Source organism: Phalacrocorax aristotelis, chromosome 13 (assembly GCF_949628215.1).
Source record: "Phalacrocorax aristotelis chromosome 13, bGulAri2.1, whole genome shotgun sequence".
Classification (NCBI taxonomy): domain Eukaryota; kingdom Metazoa; phylum Chordata; class Aves; order Suliformes; family Phalacrocoracidae; genus Phalacrocorax; species Phalacrocorax aristotelis.
This window is the reverse complement of record NC_134288.1, coordinates 18,897,539-18,912,283: the sequence shown is the minus strand read 5'-3', so window position 1 is coordinate 18,912,283 and position 14,745 is coordinate 18,897,539. Positions and strand designations below refer to the sequence as shown.

General features: G+C 59.0%; 1 protein-coding gene across 1 annotated transcript; it reads right to left on the bottom strand.

Moving 5' to 3' along the window:
* Window positions 1-366: 366 nt before the first annotated feature.
* LOC142064310 (uncharacterized) lies at window positions 367-14,049 on the bottom strand. Its single transcript, XM_075109074.1, has 6 exons — window positions 14,003-14,049; window positions 13,037-13,358; window positions 8,507-8,566; window positions 7,380-7,443; window positions 2,218-2,409; window positions 367-1,959 (listed from the first exon to the last, which is right to left on the bottom strand). Exons 1-6 carry the CDS (start codon window positions 14,047-14,049, stop codon window positions 1,883-1,885), a joined length of 762 nt encoding a protein of 253 aa, XP_074965175.1. The 3' UTR covers window positions 367-1,882.
* Window positions 14,050-14,745: the final 696 nt, after the last annotated feature.

Below are 14,745 nucleotides of genomic sequence, written 5' to 3'. Positions count from 1 at the left end.
AGGCTACAGGGCAGAGAGGGAAGAATTAATGAATAGACACAGAGAGCTGGGCAGAAAGAGATGGAGAAAGGCTGAAGATCACACGGCCGACAGGGAAGAGAGAAGAGAGGGAGGAATTTTAAAAACAGGGGCAAGAAGCCAGAGAGAGGGAGAGGGAGGCAACACTAAAATGGGGACAAGCCACAGGGCGGCGAGGAGGGAACCGATGAATAAGAACAGGAGACCAAAGAGAACACAACGTAGAATGGAAAAAAGGAACAGCGGCCCAACAGGGAAGGAGGAATTAAAGATCAGGCACCGGGAGGCAGACAGAGACAAATGAAGAAACAAGGGGGGGGGGGGGGGGGGGGGGTGGGAACAAAACCACAACAACAGCAATGGGCTACAAAGACAGACAGAGAGGGAAGAAATAAAACATAGCAGCAAGGAGCTGGACAGAGAGAGATGAGGACAAACAAATAGCACGGGTCTACGTGACAGAGAACGTGGAATTAGAACACAGAGAGAGGGAGCCGGACAGAGAGAGAGGCCGAGAGAAAAATCTAGACGGGCTACAGCGGGCAGAGGCAGGAATTAAAACCTAGGGACAGGGAGCTGGACAGAGAGAGACGGAGATCACAGGGAACAGCGGCGGGTGCAGGAAGAACAGGAATTCATGAATAGGGAAAGGGAGCTGGACAGAGAAGAACTCAGAAAGGCAAGAACAGTAGCAGGGTACAGAGCAGAGCAGACGAATTAAAAAGCGCGGCGGGAGCGTTGAGGCAGACAGAGAGAGATTAAGAAAAAAGTCACGGGCTACGTGGCAAAGCAGGAGGAATTCAGAAACGGGGATGGCAACCAAGGGAGAGTGAGCTGGTGAAGGATAACGGGCATTCAAAGTAGAGGGACGGGGAGCTGGGAAAAGCGAGGCAGAGAAAAACAGAATCACAGAGAGAATCAAACAAAGCCAAAAAAGAAGAAACTGAACAACAGGAACAGGTGTAACCAAAGCGATGACATCAACCAACCAGAGACGGTGTTCCGTTACGGGAACATGGAGCGTACGAATCAGTGTATCTGTCGATCTGCATTTTAGTCACTAGGCGATCGTTAACGTCAACAGAACAACAGACAACGTGCTTCTGTCAGAAAAGGACGACAAAACGCGCTTTCGTGTAGCGGACTGAGAAAACTAGCCAAGACTGCCAAGATTAAGAGCCAAGAAGGCAAAAGGCAATTCTGGCAGGGGGAGATCGCGACCACCGACTCACGGACCACCACCGAGCCTGCGCAGTAATTTACATACGGAACGAGCAAGTTTGTACCGATCAGTAGACAGGACAATAATGAATGTGTATGAATACCTACAATTTTGATCTACAAATTGAACGGGAAAGGTGTGTGAGGTACGCACGCCACGAGGAGCGATCCCCCGTGCGTCTGGCACCGTGAATAAACAACGCCTGCTCTTTAATACTAAATTGGCGTTGAGGAGTTGTTTCCGATTTTACCGCCTTTTTCGGTAACGCAGGGAGTCAGACCAAGAGGGCCAGAGAAAGACACAATACCGACAGGCTACAGGACAGAGCAGGAGGAATAAAAAATAAAAACGGAGCCAGAGCCAGGCAGAGAGAGGCGGAGAAAGAAAAAGTAGCCACAGGCTACAGGACAGAGAGAGGGAGGACTGAAAAGACGGGGAGGCAGGGAGCCACTCAGAGCGAGATGGAGAAAGAAGGTGCGGGGAGCGCAAAAAAAAAAAAATAAAAAAAAATTTTGCAGCAGGTAAGGAAAGAGAGGGGGCCAGGGGAGAGACAGGGAGGGCCCAGGATGCACAAGAGAGGCAACGGGGCCCCAGTGGCCCAGGACTCACCGCGACTCTCGCTCTCAGCGCTGCTGGCACAATTTAGCCGTTCAGATGCTTCTTTCCCCTCCTCTCCTCCCTGCCTCTTCTGCAGCTCCAGACTCTAGGCCGACCTCCACCTAAAGAGGATACATGGGTGTCTTACCGCTCTTACGAGATGAGGCTTCCTAGGCACGTAGCCTAGCTCGCTCGTGCCCTACACGCCCGTACCGAACTGCGGGTTACGCGTACAGACCCTGCGGTGCACGTTGGTGGCCTGTCCCGCTGCGGGCTATGAAGGGGGATCCTTCCTCCCTCACCTGCAGGGACAGGCTCTCTCTTGCCTGCAGCAGGAAGGCAGCTGGCAGCCAGAGCGCCTTCAGTTTCTTCTGCTTTACCTTTCGTTGGCGTCTCCAGCTTCAGCCGAGGCAGCTCCTGTCCACAGCCGGGAAGGGCTCTGTGTGTCCCTTTTTGCCCCGGCGCTGCGAGGATGGCAAAGCCGGGCAGAGAGAAGCCACGCAAGCCTGAGACGGCCGCAGTCAACGGCATCCCCGGGGGAAGGACAGACAACCACGTCCTCAGCACGGTCTCTGGGAGAGGGAAAGAAGAAACAGCGACCGTCGTTACCGTCGATCGACCCTGACCAAAGCCTCTCCTTGCGCAGGGGCTTCTGGACACAGCGCCCCTTCCCCGCGCTACTGCTAAGGGCCCCTGCGCCGAGGGGGAATCCAGTGCGCTTGAGGGCCGGCTCGCTGCCTTCACGACAGGGCCTGGGGGCGGCCAAGGGCTACGCAGCACGCTTCAGGGGAGGTGCCGGGGCTGGGGGCAGGCGCACGGGGCAAGGGGGGGCCAGGGGAGGCTGAGCGGGAGCTCCGGCGAGCCGGGGAGGCGGCCATCATCTGCGCCCTGGGCAGGGGGAAAAGGTCCTCCTCCTTTCCCTCTTCCCTTCTGTCAGCTCCCGGGGAACTCACCGCTTCTCGGGGAGCGGCCGCACCTGGAAGCCCCCAGAAATCAACACGAATCCAACCCCAAAAATACACCGCGCGTCCCGTACGCGGCACGGCCGCCCGGCACCCGAGCACCGGAAGACCGCGCCTCCAGCCACGCCCCGGCGAACCACGTGACAGGGCCGGCAGCCACTGCGCCAGGACTACACCTCCCGGCACGCTCTCCGCCACAACACGGCCGCACGGCCAGCCGGCAGGCACACCACCACAGCTCCCGGCACGCCGCCAGCCCGCCCTCCCCGCTCTCGGACCCTGCGGGGCACCGTCCCTCCCGCCGATGCACCCGGAAGCCCCACCGAGCCCTCACCACAGCCTCGCTCTCCCCACCGCCCGCTCCGACCCGGCGCTGCCCCGCCGCAGCCCTCCTCGGGGCTTTACCCGGGACGCAGCGGTCCACCACCCAGCCCCCGCTCACCTCCTCCCTCGCTACAGTCGCAGCCCGCTGACGCTCGGCCACAGCTCCGCTCCGCTCCGCCCTCGGCTCACACTGGCCCCCCGGAGCCGGGCACCACCCCTTTTCCAGGGAGGAGCCGGCACCGTCAGCCCCACTGCCCGCACCTGGGGCCCCTCCATCCAGACCCCGCCCACAGCTGAGGCGCAGCAGCAACGGGGGGCCCCCTCCCCTCACCCCCACAGTGCACCACCTCCTCCCCTGGGCTCCATCACAGCCCCTTGCCCCACGCAAAGGGAGCGCAAACGCAGCCCTGAGGGCAAAGGAGAGGGCAGGTGTTTGTGCAGGCACGCACGTAACAAGTCCCAGGAGCCATTCGTGGCTCAGGGTCCCCAACGCTCCCACTGCCCCAAGGCCACCTCGGCCGCCGTTGCCGCAGCCGCACGGAGCTGGTGGTGGCTGGGATAGTGCTCATTTTCTCCACAGTAGCTAGGAAGGGATACGTTTTGGATTTATGCTCAAAACACCGTTAATAATGTAGAGATGTTTTGGTTCTTGCTGAGCACTGCTTCCACAGTCAGGGCCTCTTCTGGTTCTCTCAGTGCCTCACCAGCAAGTAGGCTGGGAGAGGACACAGCTGGGAAAGCTTTCCCAGCTAACTGACCAAAGGGATATTCCATACCATTTGACATCATGCTCAGCACACGCAGCTGGGGGAAGAAGGGGGAGTCCTTGGGGGGCGGGGGGGGGCGGGGGGGGGGGGCTATGGCATTTCTCTCCCTAAGTAACCATTACACATGACAGAGCCCTGCTTTCCCAGAGGTGGCTCAACACCTGCCCGCCAAAAAGGAGGAGTGAATTAATTCCTTGCTTTGCTTCCACGCACAGCTTTTGCTTTACCTATTAAACAGTCTTGATCTCAACCCATGATTTTTCTCACTCTTACCCTTCCAGCTCTCTCCCCCAGCCCACTGAGGGTGGAGCGAGCAAGCAGCTCCCTGGTGCAGAGTTGCCAGCTGGGGCTAAGCCACGGCACGCGCTTGTCCTGGTTTGGCAGGGAACGGACCGTCCATCACCTGGCTCCTGGGCAGAGGGGGAGGCCACCAAAGGTGAGGAGCAGGGCACAGGACAGTAGGAAGAGAGAAGAGAAGAGCGGCATCCGGCTGGACGGGGGCGGGGGGGCGTGTGTGCGTGTAGCGAGAAGGCACGAGGCAGGGAACAGGACGGCCAGAGAAGGACAGGGAGCCTGACGGAGCTGGAGATAAAAGCAGCAGAGAGAGGGGAAGAGCAGGACACAGACCAACAAAGAAGGAAGAGGAGCAGGCTGGAGACGCACAAAGAACCTGGGGCAGGCAGCACGACAGCGAGGGAGGAAAGAAGAATAGGGGCAGGAAGCTGGACCGAGCGCGATGGAGAAAGACAAGATAAGCGACAAGAACAGGGCAGAAAGGGAAGAATGAAGCCACGGGGACAGGGAGCCGAGACAGCCAACGACGGAGGGAAGGGGCCGGGGAGGGAACACCACAAAACAAACCACGGGGCTACGTGGTACAGAGCACGAGAAGGCAGAGAATTAAGAATCAGGGACAGGGAGCCAGAAAAACAACAACAAAACAACACCCAAAACAAAGGGAGATGGGGAGCAAAAGGAATCGCAATGCGTACAGAAAGAAGAGAGAAACAATTCTAAAAGAGGGTCACGGGGAAGCCAGAGACAGCAAGATGGAGAAAGGACAAAAGCTACAGGCTACAGGGCAGAGAGGGAAGAATTAATGAATAGACACAGAGAGCTGGGCAGAAAGAGATGGAGAAAGGCTGAAGATCACACGGCCGACAGGGAAGAGAGAAGAGAGGGAGGAATTTTAAAAACAGGGGCAAGAAGCCAGAGAGAGGGAGAGGGAGGCAACACTAAAATGGGGACAAGCCACAGGGCGGCGAGGAGGGAACCGATGAATAAGAACAGGAGACCAAAGAGAACACAACGTAGAATGGAAAAAAGGAACAGCGGCCCAACAGGGAAGGAGGAATTAAAGATCAGGCACCGGGAGGCAGACAGAGACAAATGAAGAAACAAGGGGGGGGGGGGGGGAACAAAACCACAACAACAGCAATGGGCTACAAAGACAGACAGAGAGGGAAGAAATAAAACATAGCAGCAAGGAGCTGGACAGAGAGAGATGAGGACAAACAAATAGCACGGGTCTACGTGACAGAGAACGTGGAATTAGAACACAGAGAGAGGGAGCCGGACAGAGAGAGAGGCCGAGAGAAAAATCTAGACGGGCTACAGCGGGCAGAGGCAGGAATTAAAACCTAGGGACAGGGAGCTGGACAGAGAGAGACGGAGATCACAGGGAACAGCGGCGGGTGCAGGAAGAACAGGAATTCATGAATAGGGAAAGGGAGCTGGACAGAGAAGAACTCAGAAAGGCAAGAACAGTAGCAGGGTACAGAGCAGAGCAGACGAATTAAAAAGCGCGGCGGGAGCGTTGAGGCAGACAGAGAGAGATTAAGAAAAAAGTCACGGGCTACGTGGCAAAGCAGGAGGAATTCAGAAACGGGGATGGCAACCAAGGGAGAGTGAGCTGGTGAAGGATAACGGGCATTCAAAGTAGAGGGACGGGGAGCTGGGAAAAGCGAGGCAGAGAAAAACAGAATCACAGAGAGAATCAAACAAAGCCAAAAAAGAAGAAACTGAACAACAGGAACAGGTGTAACCAAAGCGATGACATCAACCAACCAGAGATGGTGTTCCGTTACGGGAACATGGAGCGTACGAATCAGTGTATCTGTCGATCTGCATTTTAGTCACTAGGCGATCGTTAACGTCAACAGAACAACAGACAACGTGCTTCTGTCAGAAAAGGACGACAAAACGCGCTTTCGTGTAGCGGACTGAGAAAACTAGCCAAGACTGCCAAGATTAAGAGCCAAGAAGGCAAAAGGCAATTCTGGCAGGGGGAGATCGCGACCACCGACTCACGGACCACCACCGAGCCTGCGCAGTAATTTACATACGGAACGAGCAAGTTTGTACCGATCAGTAGACAGGACAATAATGAATGTGTATGAATACCTACAATTTTGATCTACAAATTGAACGGGAAAGGTGTGTGAGGTACGCACGCCACGAGGAGCGATCCCCCGTGCGTCTGGCGCCGTGAATAAACAACGCCTGCTCTTTAATACTAAATTGGCGTTGAGGAGTTGTTTCCGATTTTACCGCCTTTTTCGGTAACGCAGGGAGTCAGACCAAGAGGGCCAGAGAAAGACACAATACCGACAGGCTACAGGACAGAGCAGGAGGAATAAAAAGTAAAAACGGAGCCAGAGCCAGGCAGAGAGAGGCGGAGAAAGAAAAAGTAGCCACAGGCTACAGGACAGAGAGAGGGAGGACTGAAAAGACGGGGAGGCAGGGAGCCACTCAGAGCGAGATGGAGAAAGAAGGTGCGGGGAGCGCAAAAAAAAAAAATAAAAAAAAATTTTGCAGCAGGTAAGGAAAGAGAGGGGGCCAGGGGAGAGGCAGGGAGGGCCCAGGATGCACAAGAGAGGCAACGGGGCCCCAGTGGCCCAGGACTCACCGCGACTCTCGCTCTCAGCGCTGCTGGCACAATTTAGCCGTTCAGATGCTTCTTTCCCCTCCTCTCCTCCCTGCCTCTTCTGCAGCTCCAGACTCTAGGCCGTCCTCCACCTAAAGAGAATACATGGGTGTCTTACCGCTCTTACGAGATGAGGCTTCCTAGGCACGTAGCCTAGCTCGCTCGTGCCAGAGCTGGGGGCAGGCGCACGGGGCAAGGGGGGCCAGGGGAGGCTGAGGGGGAAGCTCTGGTGAGCTGGGGAGTCGGCCACCTTCTGTGCCCTGGGCAGGGGGAAGGGGTCATCATCCTCCTCCTCCTTTCCCTCTTCCCTTCTATCAGCTCCTAGGTAACTCCTGGGGCTGCCCTCACCCGCTCGCCTTTAGCATACCAGAAGCCTGCCTCGGTGGGTCGTTTAAAGCTTCCCATCCCACCAGCCCCAGTAGTGCAGGCACACAAGGAGACACCCCTGCACCCACCAAAGGGGCTCACTCACCTCGCCGGCAGCCCTAGGCCTCACCCGACACAGGGAATCGTGTCCGACACACCACCACGCTGCAGCAGGAGCGGAGGAGGCCTTTCCTTACCAGGAAGCAGCAACGAGTACGGCGGCATCACCTCGCAGGCACTGCAGCATCGCAGGGCTGTTACCTGCAGAGAGAGCAATGGGGATCACAGGGATGCCACCGCGCGTGCGCGGCTCCCCAGCTCAGTACCCAATTCTGGTCGCTGGGCAGCAGCATTATCTGAATTACTCTTCTCGATTAATACCATCCAGAAACCGTAACTTGGCTGCATCCACAGAGCTTCTATTCCTCTGCACCTTTCCCCCTCGCAGCCCCAGCAGCACCGTTCATTGCCTCTGCACCAAACAGCAAAGCGTCTCGAGCATTTGTCCTTTCCTCTCGACTGCTTAAAAAAATCTGGTGCTTGCTACTGTCCATGCCACTGCCCCCCTCATGCCCGAGGGAGGAGAAGCAGCACAGCAAACCTGGGGAACAAGGTTGGGTTCCCCACCCCCGCAGAATAAGCCCCAGGAACTGCTTGTAGGCATGTGGCATCAGGGTTGTGATGGGGTTTTGTTTTGGTTTTGTTTTCTTCCCTGCCTTCTTTACATAATGTAATAATTGGGGTTGCTTTTCCAAACTACTGAGTTCTGTGGGGACTTTTTGTGCTTTTACCCTACAAAAAATGGTCATTTTCACTTTCGGTTTTGTGCATGAGAATGGTTGGTGGGTGCTTTTAGGTGGTTGCTCCTTCCCCACCGCCACCCTTTTTTTCCTTTCCAGCTGCACAAATCCAGCTGGAGTTGGCTTTCCCAGAAGCCCCAAGTTGTTTTCTTTCCACCAGAATTCTTTCTGTTTTTTCACCCCCCATTGCAGACCCAGAGTCGGGGGGTTTGGGGTATTTTTGTGCCCAGGCAGCAGCTCCCAGGCTGCATAAGCAGCCCCACAGGGGGAAGTCCCCGTTTGAGGGAATCGGCCCCAAACTGGGATGGGAAAGTGAAGGAGAAAAAACCCTGAATAACCTGAAAAAGAACACCTACTCCAGCCCACCAAGCACCGGTCACCTTGCCTGACTCACCTCCAGGGCCCAGATCATGCTCGGCTCATCGCTTAGCACCCTCGGATCACAAAAGAAAAAAAGAGTAAAACCCATAATGGAGCCCTATAGCCATCAGTCACATCTTCCCTCCAGTACTACACAGACTCACCTTCTTACAGCGCTCCCCTGGGCTCTCCTCTGTTGCCCTGCACGACTCATCCGTCTGCACCTGGAAAAACAGTGTTACTGAACAAGTCACCTGGAGGCACAGCAACAGCTTAACCATTCCACAGCTCTTGTGCCCACGTAGGAATACCATCTAGAGCCCAACTACAGCCTGCCGTTAAAGGAAATGCATTAAATCAAACGTTAAGCCCTCGCACATACAAGCCGGAACAGCAAAAACACGGCATGCTCGCGCACCCAGGGCGCAGCCCGACGGAGGTCCACGCGCACCTCGCCGTTTTGATGCAGAGCCACCTAGCATCCCTGCTAGCACAGCTGCAGGTGCAACAACAGTTTCACCTACACCCACCTCTGCGCGCAGCGCTTCTGAAGCTTTAAACTGAAAGCCCTACCTTGACGCTTGGCCACACTAGAAGCGAGCTGTAGCTAGAACTCCACAGAAACACAGCAACACAAATTGCACACCCACAGCGGCGACAGCTTCGCAGCTATTCAGACCAGGAACAACAGAGAAAAGTAAAACTGCTTCATCACCCGCACAGGAAAAGCGGCAGACGGAGACAAAGGGTCAGCATTCATAGCCCTTACAGAACACAGGCATTCTCTCTCCTTCCATTCCTAAACCCATCCCCACTTAGGTCTAAATATCACAGCCCTGCTGTGGCAATATCGAGAGCGGGGAACAAGAGACCTGCCGCCGGCCGTTTGTGCGGCAGGACACAAAAACAGAGGGACATGTTTTGCCACACACAACCCTGAATCTCCTGAAAATTTATGTTTACTAAAAATAGCCATTGGGAACATATTCCCAAAAACATTTGGCAATGAAACTTTTGTGTGTTTGACACCCGCACATTTTCTGGGAACTTGCTATTTGCTTCCTGGTTTTGCTGGTCTTCCCTCAGAAATTCTACCTGCAGCCAAGTTACTCCCACCCGCCCGACCCGTTCAAGCATTCACCTTCCTGGTATTACCAGCACATTGACACAGGGGAGGAACTTAACTGCTCTTCTAAAACTACCCAAATGACAATTACAGCCCTGAAAGAGGAGTGGAAGAAAAGAAAAGGAGAGATCAGGCAGCAAAAATGCTCTGCAGGCTGCTGCCAGCCAACACTGCACTCTTTTGTTAAAGCTACCCCGCCCCCCCCAAATGCAAACAAAAAAACCCATGACTTAGTGGAGTGCGTTTTTTGTTGTTTTTTTTTTTTTCTTTTCAGCAGTCCTTTTGGAGCTCATCCCTGTCTCAGCATCTTGTCTTGTCAGAGCACGAAGTGCAGATGATCTGTATCCCGATAACATTTGCATGGGATGAATACATTTTCAGAAATAGACCAGATCTGTGAGACTCGTGTCACCTTTGTGGTTTTAATAATCGTAACTCAATTTTATCAACTGACACACTTGTGAGAACTAATTAACTTTGAAACTTAGCCTCTCCTTGGGGAAGAAACGTGTTAGACACCAAATGAAACTGATTCAGAGCTCCGAACCACGATGGAGCCGATAGAGCTGTTGTGACTTAGTTTGTATGATTAATTAATTGGTTAATAACTATCCTAAGCAGCACAGAAAGAAGAGCTGGACCCAAAGAGGGTGCGCTGCGCTGGATCCAAAAAGCACCCTTCCTCCAGAGACACCCACCTCAGGTGGCGAGTTCGCTCTGGTTCATGCTGGCCTCCCGAACTTCGGGGTCCAATATGACCGGACCCCCACCTCCGGGGAGGGTCCTCGTACCCTGCCCAACCCCTGCTTTCCCCTGCAGCCCCCAATGCCCCCACCCCACCCCGCCCCACCAGCCTGCACAAGCAGCCAAACCGGCTTCTGCTTTTGGCCCCCAAACCAGCTCACTTTGGGACCGTTTCTCAGCCAAAAAGCCCAGCTGCTGAGCCTGTTCTCAAGTCCCAAAAATGCAGCACTTGACCTCTGCTCCTCAGCCCAAAACCACACGACTTAGTCCCCTCGCTCAGGCCCTCAAAACGCACGACTCGATCTGTTTCGGGGCCCCGGCGTCAGCCACAGGAGCCTGGTCTCAAGGCCCAGGAACAGAAGAGCTGTGCTCTCCCCGTTCAGGGACCAAACCAGCTGAGCCTGGCTGCATCCCGGCCCCCTCCGCAGTCCCCACGGGCAACGCTCAGGGCCGCGGAGAGCGCAGCCACCCCACAGCCCTGCACCCCCACGGCCCACGCGGGCACTGTCGGGGAGGCCTTGGGAACTGAACTGCACGGGCCCGGCCCCGCACCCCGGTGGGGCAGCCCAGCGCCGGCCCGGCAGCGCTTTCTTCCTGCTCTCGCAGGCCTCGTTTCCCCAGCATCGCCGGGCCCGCACCCCAACCCCACAGGGGGCCGGGCCCAGCCCGCCTCCAGCAAACCGTGGCGGCAGCAGCCGGGGTCCTTGCCTGCCTCGCGGGCAAGGGGGGACCCACGCGGCACCACAGGAGCCCCCGCCGGGGTCGCCGCCGCCGCCCGACCCCAACGAGGAGCAGCCGAGAGCCGGGTGGGGCTGCCCCTACTTCCCCACGGCCGGGCACAGGCTCGGCCCCAAAACCCAACCACCGACCCACGACAGCGCTCGGCCCGGGGCCACTGCTGCCCGCAACCCCCCCACGGGGACTCCGCGGACCGGGAGACCCCACAGCCGAAACCCACCGACCCACAGCGCGCCCGGCCACGCGGCTCCTCACCTGCCCCCCGGCGCGGCTCCGGCTGCCCCACGGCCCGGCACGGAGCCGAACCCGGCCACCGGACCGTCCGCCGCCCCCCCACCCACCCCCCCGGACGCTCCGGGACGGTTTTCGCTCTGACGCCTCGAGCCGAGCCGGCCCCGCTCCTCCGAGCTACCGGCGGTGCCCGCTCTGCTGCTCGGGGCCGGGCCCTGTTCTCGCCCAGCCGCGAGAAGCCGCCCCGGGGTCTCCTCGGTGCGTCCAGCCGCGTGCCGTGCCGGAGCGGGGAGAGCCGGGTACGAGCGCGGAGCCCTGGGGCAGGGGTTGCCCCAGTGCCGCCGACGGTGTGGGGGTCTGTAGTCCCCCCCCCGCCCCACGCGGGGGGCGCACACACGGTACACCCGCGGGCAGGGGCATCCCCGGGGAGCCGTGCGGCTGGGCTGCGCCGTAGGAGGGAAAGGTGATGTTGGTTTCCCATTTTCCCCGCAGACCGATCCTCCCCCCCTCCCCCGTACTGAGTCGCCCCCCCCCCCCGCCCACCCCTTCCCGCGCGTTACAGCCCGCGAAAAAGCTTTTAACAACCCGATCGACAACACTCCCTTTATCCCTCTTCCAGCAGCAGCAGCGAGAGATTAAGCCAACTGCAGCAGAGAGGAAGAAGGCAAGGAGAGCCTTTTCAAGCAAGGGCAGGACAAAAATGCACGGGGTGGACAGGCACAGGAGAGGCTGCATTATCTGGAAAGCACAACACCTACCCAAGGGCAGAAAATAAGGAATGAATCGTTTCCAAGGAGCTGCAGCAGACGAATCACCTTTTCCTTTATTGCTCTCCTGCCCTTTGTTATCCAAAGCGATAGGCTTCACCACCGGGCAGAAAATATCTGCCTAGATTTACACGGACAACCAGAAACAATCAAGCCACCCAGGAAAAAGTTCACAGCAGAGGTATAACACATCAGCAGCTAAAACATTTGTTACGCAGGCACAACTAGGCACTAAACAAAGGCTTTCCAACACTGGAGGTCTAGAACAGGTAGACATTAGCACAGAAGCACAAGGGGCTCTGTCACCTTGCACAAATCTCCCCGTGCCTACACACGCACACGTTCAGAAGTTATTTATCAGAAAACGCCCAACTAGGCCATTTGCCACAGTCACCAAACTCACGACGTGATAACACGACATGACACACGAGGTGGGCTCAGAGTTTTAAGGCAAAAATACCTCCCCCGCCCCCCACCCGAGATCTTTCAGGCTCCAGACCTGCCATCTCCCCGCACCAAACCTACCCGGCCAAAGGGCTTCAGGTGGCCCAAAACACAGTACACAGAAAATAGATGGGGAAAGCCCTACATTGTGCAAAAGCGAACGATGCCCGACCAGGGCTTCTCTGCGGGGCCCGGGCCCGGCGCGGAGCCGCCCCCCCCACCCCGGGGTCGGGGTCGGGCCCGGGCCCGGGCCCGGCGCGGAGCCGCCCCCCCCACCCCGGGGTCGGGGTCGGGCCCGGGCCCGGGCCCGGCGCGGAGCCGCCCCCCCCACCCCGGGGTCGGGGTCGGGCCCGGGCCCGGGCCCGGCGCGGAGCCGCCCCCCCCACCCCGGGGTCGGGGTCGGGCCCGGGCCCGGGCCCGGCGCGGAGCCGCCCCCCCCACCCCGGGGTCGGGGTCGGGCCCGGGCCCGGGCCCGGCGCGGAGCCGCCCCCCCCACCCCGGGGTCGGGGTCGGGCCCGGGCCCGGGCCCGGCGCGGAGCCGCCCCCCCCACCCCGGGGTCGGGGTCGGGCCCGGCACGGAGCCCCCTCCTCCACCCCGGCCCGGCCCGGGCCCGCACGGAGCCTCCACCGCTGCCCGAACTCACCCACCAGCGCTCTCCGGCCCCTGGCCACGGCTGCGCTGCTCTTCCAGGCGGCTGCCGCAGGCGAGGGTCGGGCGCTGCCAGGCCTCCAGGAGTCCCGAGTGGCTGCCGGCCACCGCAGGGGATGGCTGCCTGCGGCCGGACTGCCGCGGCGCTCCCCGCGCAGGTCCGAGCAGTCTCCGCCGGCCACGGGATTCCCACGCCGGGCCGCAGAGGGGCCCCGGCACCGCAAAGAGACACCTCGCGACCCGGCCGCCCCACGCACCCCTCCCACCTCCGCTCCGCCGCGCCGCGCCACCGGAAGCCCGAGCTCCGCGGGGCGGCCCTTAGAGGGCGGCCGGAAGGACCGGCCCCCACCGGCCCCTCCCCCGCGCCGGACCGCCCCCGCGCCCAGCCGTTGAGCGCCACCGCCCCCTGCTGGCCGGGCCGCGCTCAGCTCGCGAGGGCGCCGTGGGCCGGGCGGGGCGGGACGCGCCGGCTCGGGGCCGGCTCCTTTCGGGGCGAGCGGGCGAGCGGGAAACCCCTGCGGGCCCTGGTCACGGCCGGGCAGAGCCGCGCGCCCTCCGAGAGCTGCTGAACGCGGCTGCCGCTCGTGACACATACCGAGCCGTCCGCGACGGGAGCGAGCAGAGGAGGAAGGGGCCGGCGGCCACGGGGCCCTGGCCGCAGGCGGGGGTGGGCTGGGGCCCGTGGGGCCGCCCTGCTGGGTCACTGCCCTGCGCCGCACCGCGCTGGGGGCTGGGGCCCGACCGGCGCCGGGGGACCGGGGGCAGCCACGAGCAGAGGGTCTGAGCTTAGCCACGGCCTGCAAAACACCCCGAAGCGTGAGACGCTGCAAGGCCAAGGTGGTCCTTGGCAATGGGGGGTGCCTGGGCTCGGCCTCCGCCTTACCCGTCCTGGGTCTGCGTGGCGTTCCAGGGAAATGGTGTTTTCCTTGTGCGGAAGGTGGGCTGGCCGTTCGGCCGTGACCCGGCCGTTACCGATGCTGCCAAAGGCACTCGCACGCTCTGGCCCATTACTGCTGTGGTACCGCACTGTAGCAGAAAGAAGAGGTGTTGTGTTTTCTCACAAAAAGCCTCCTATGGTCAGTTGAAGAAATAACCTCCTTCCGTGGCACTGACTCTTTTCGTACAGTCCATAGCCGGCTTTCGGCTTTTGTCTTTACAGCATTCAGTTTGCTTTCTGCCAAGCTTTCTACCTGCTGTGAAACATTTGGATGGTTTTTTCTTGTTGTTTTTTTTTTCCCCTACTTGCTCCACATCTCCCACACCAACCACCCAGCGCAGCTCGCCTTTCAGCCCCAGACCGAGGAGCCTTGCCGTGGGACGGCCCTTACATGTCAGCAGAGTTGTTCCAGCTCTCACCCTGTCCCTACCAGCTGAGGACGTCTGTGTCCGTGGGAGACACCCAGAAACTCCCCTGCAGCGTGGCAGTCCCCTGCCCGTCAGTGAAAACTGCGGCAATATCGGCTAAGTTTAAAAGCGTCGGCAGGAGGTGCAGAATATGTAAATAAAGTGGTGGTTGGCTGCCGGGTATGGGTGCAATATAAATACATTTTGTTTACAGGCCTTCGTGCCTATTCAGCATTGAACGGCACTGCAGCCCACCCACCCCGGGGCTCGGAGAAGGGTCTCTCCAAGGGCACAACCTAAGACAGTGCAGGAAGCCCAGCTGCCACGCTCCCAGTCGCTACGGACGCTTGCTTACAGTTA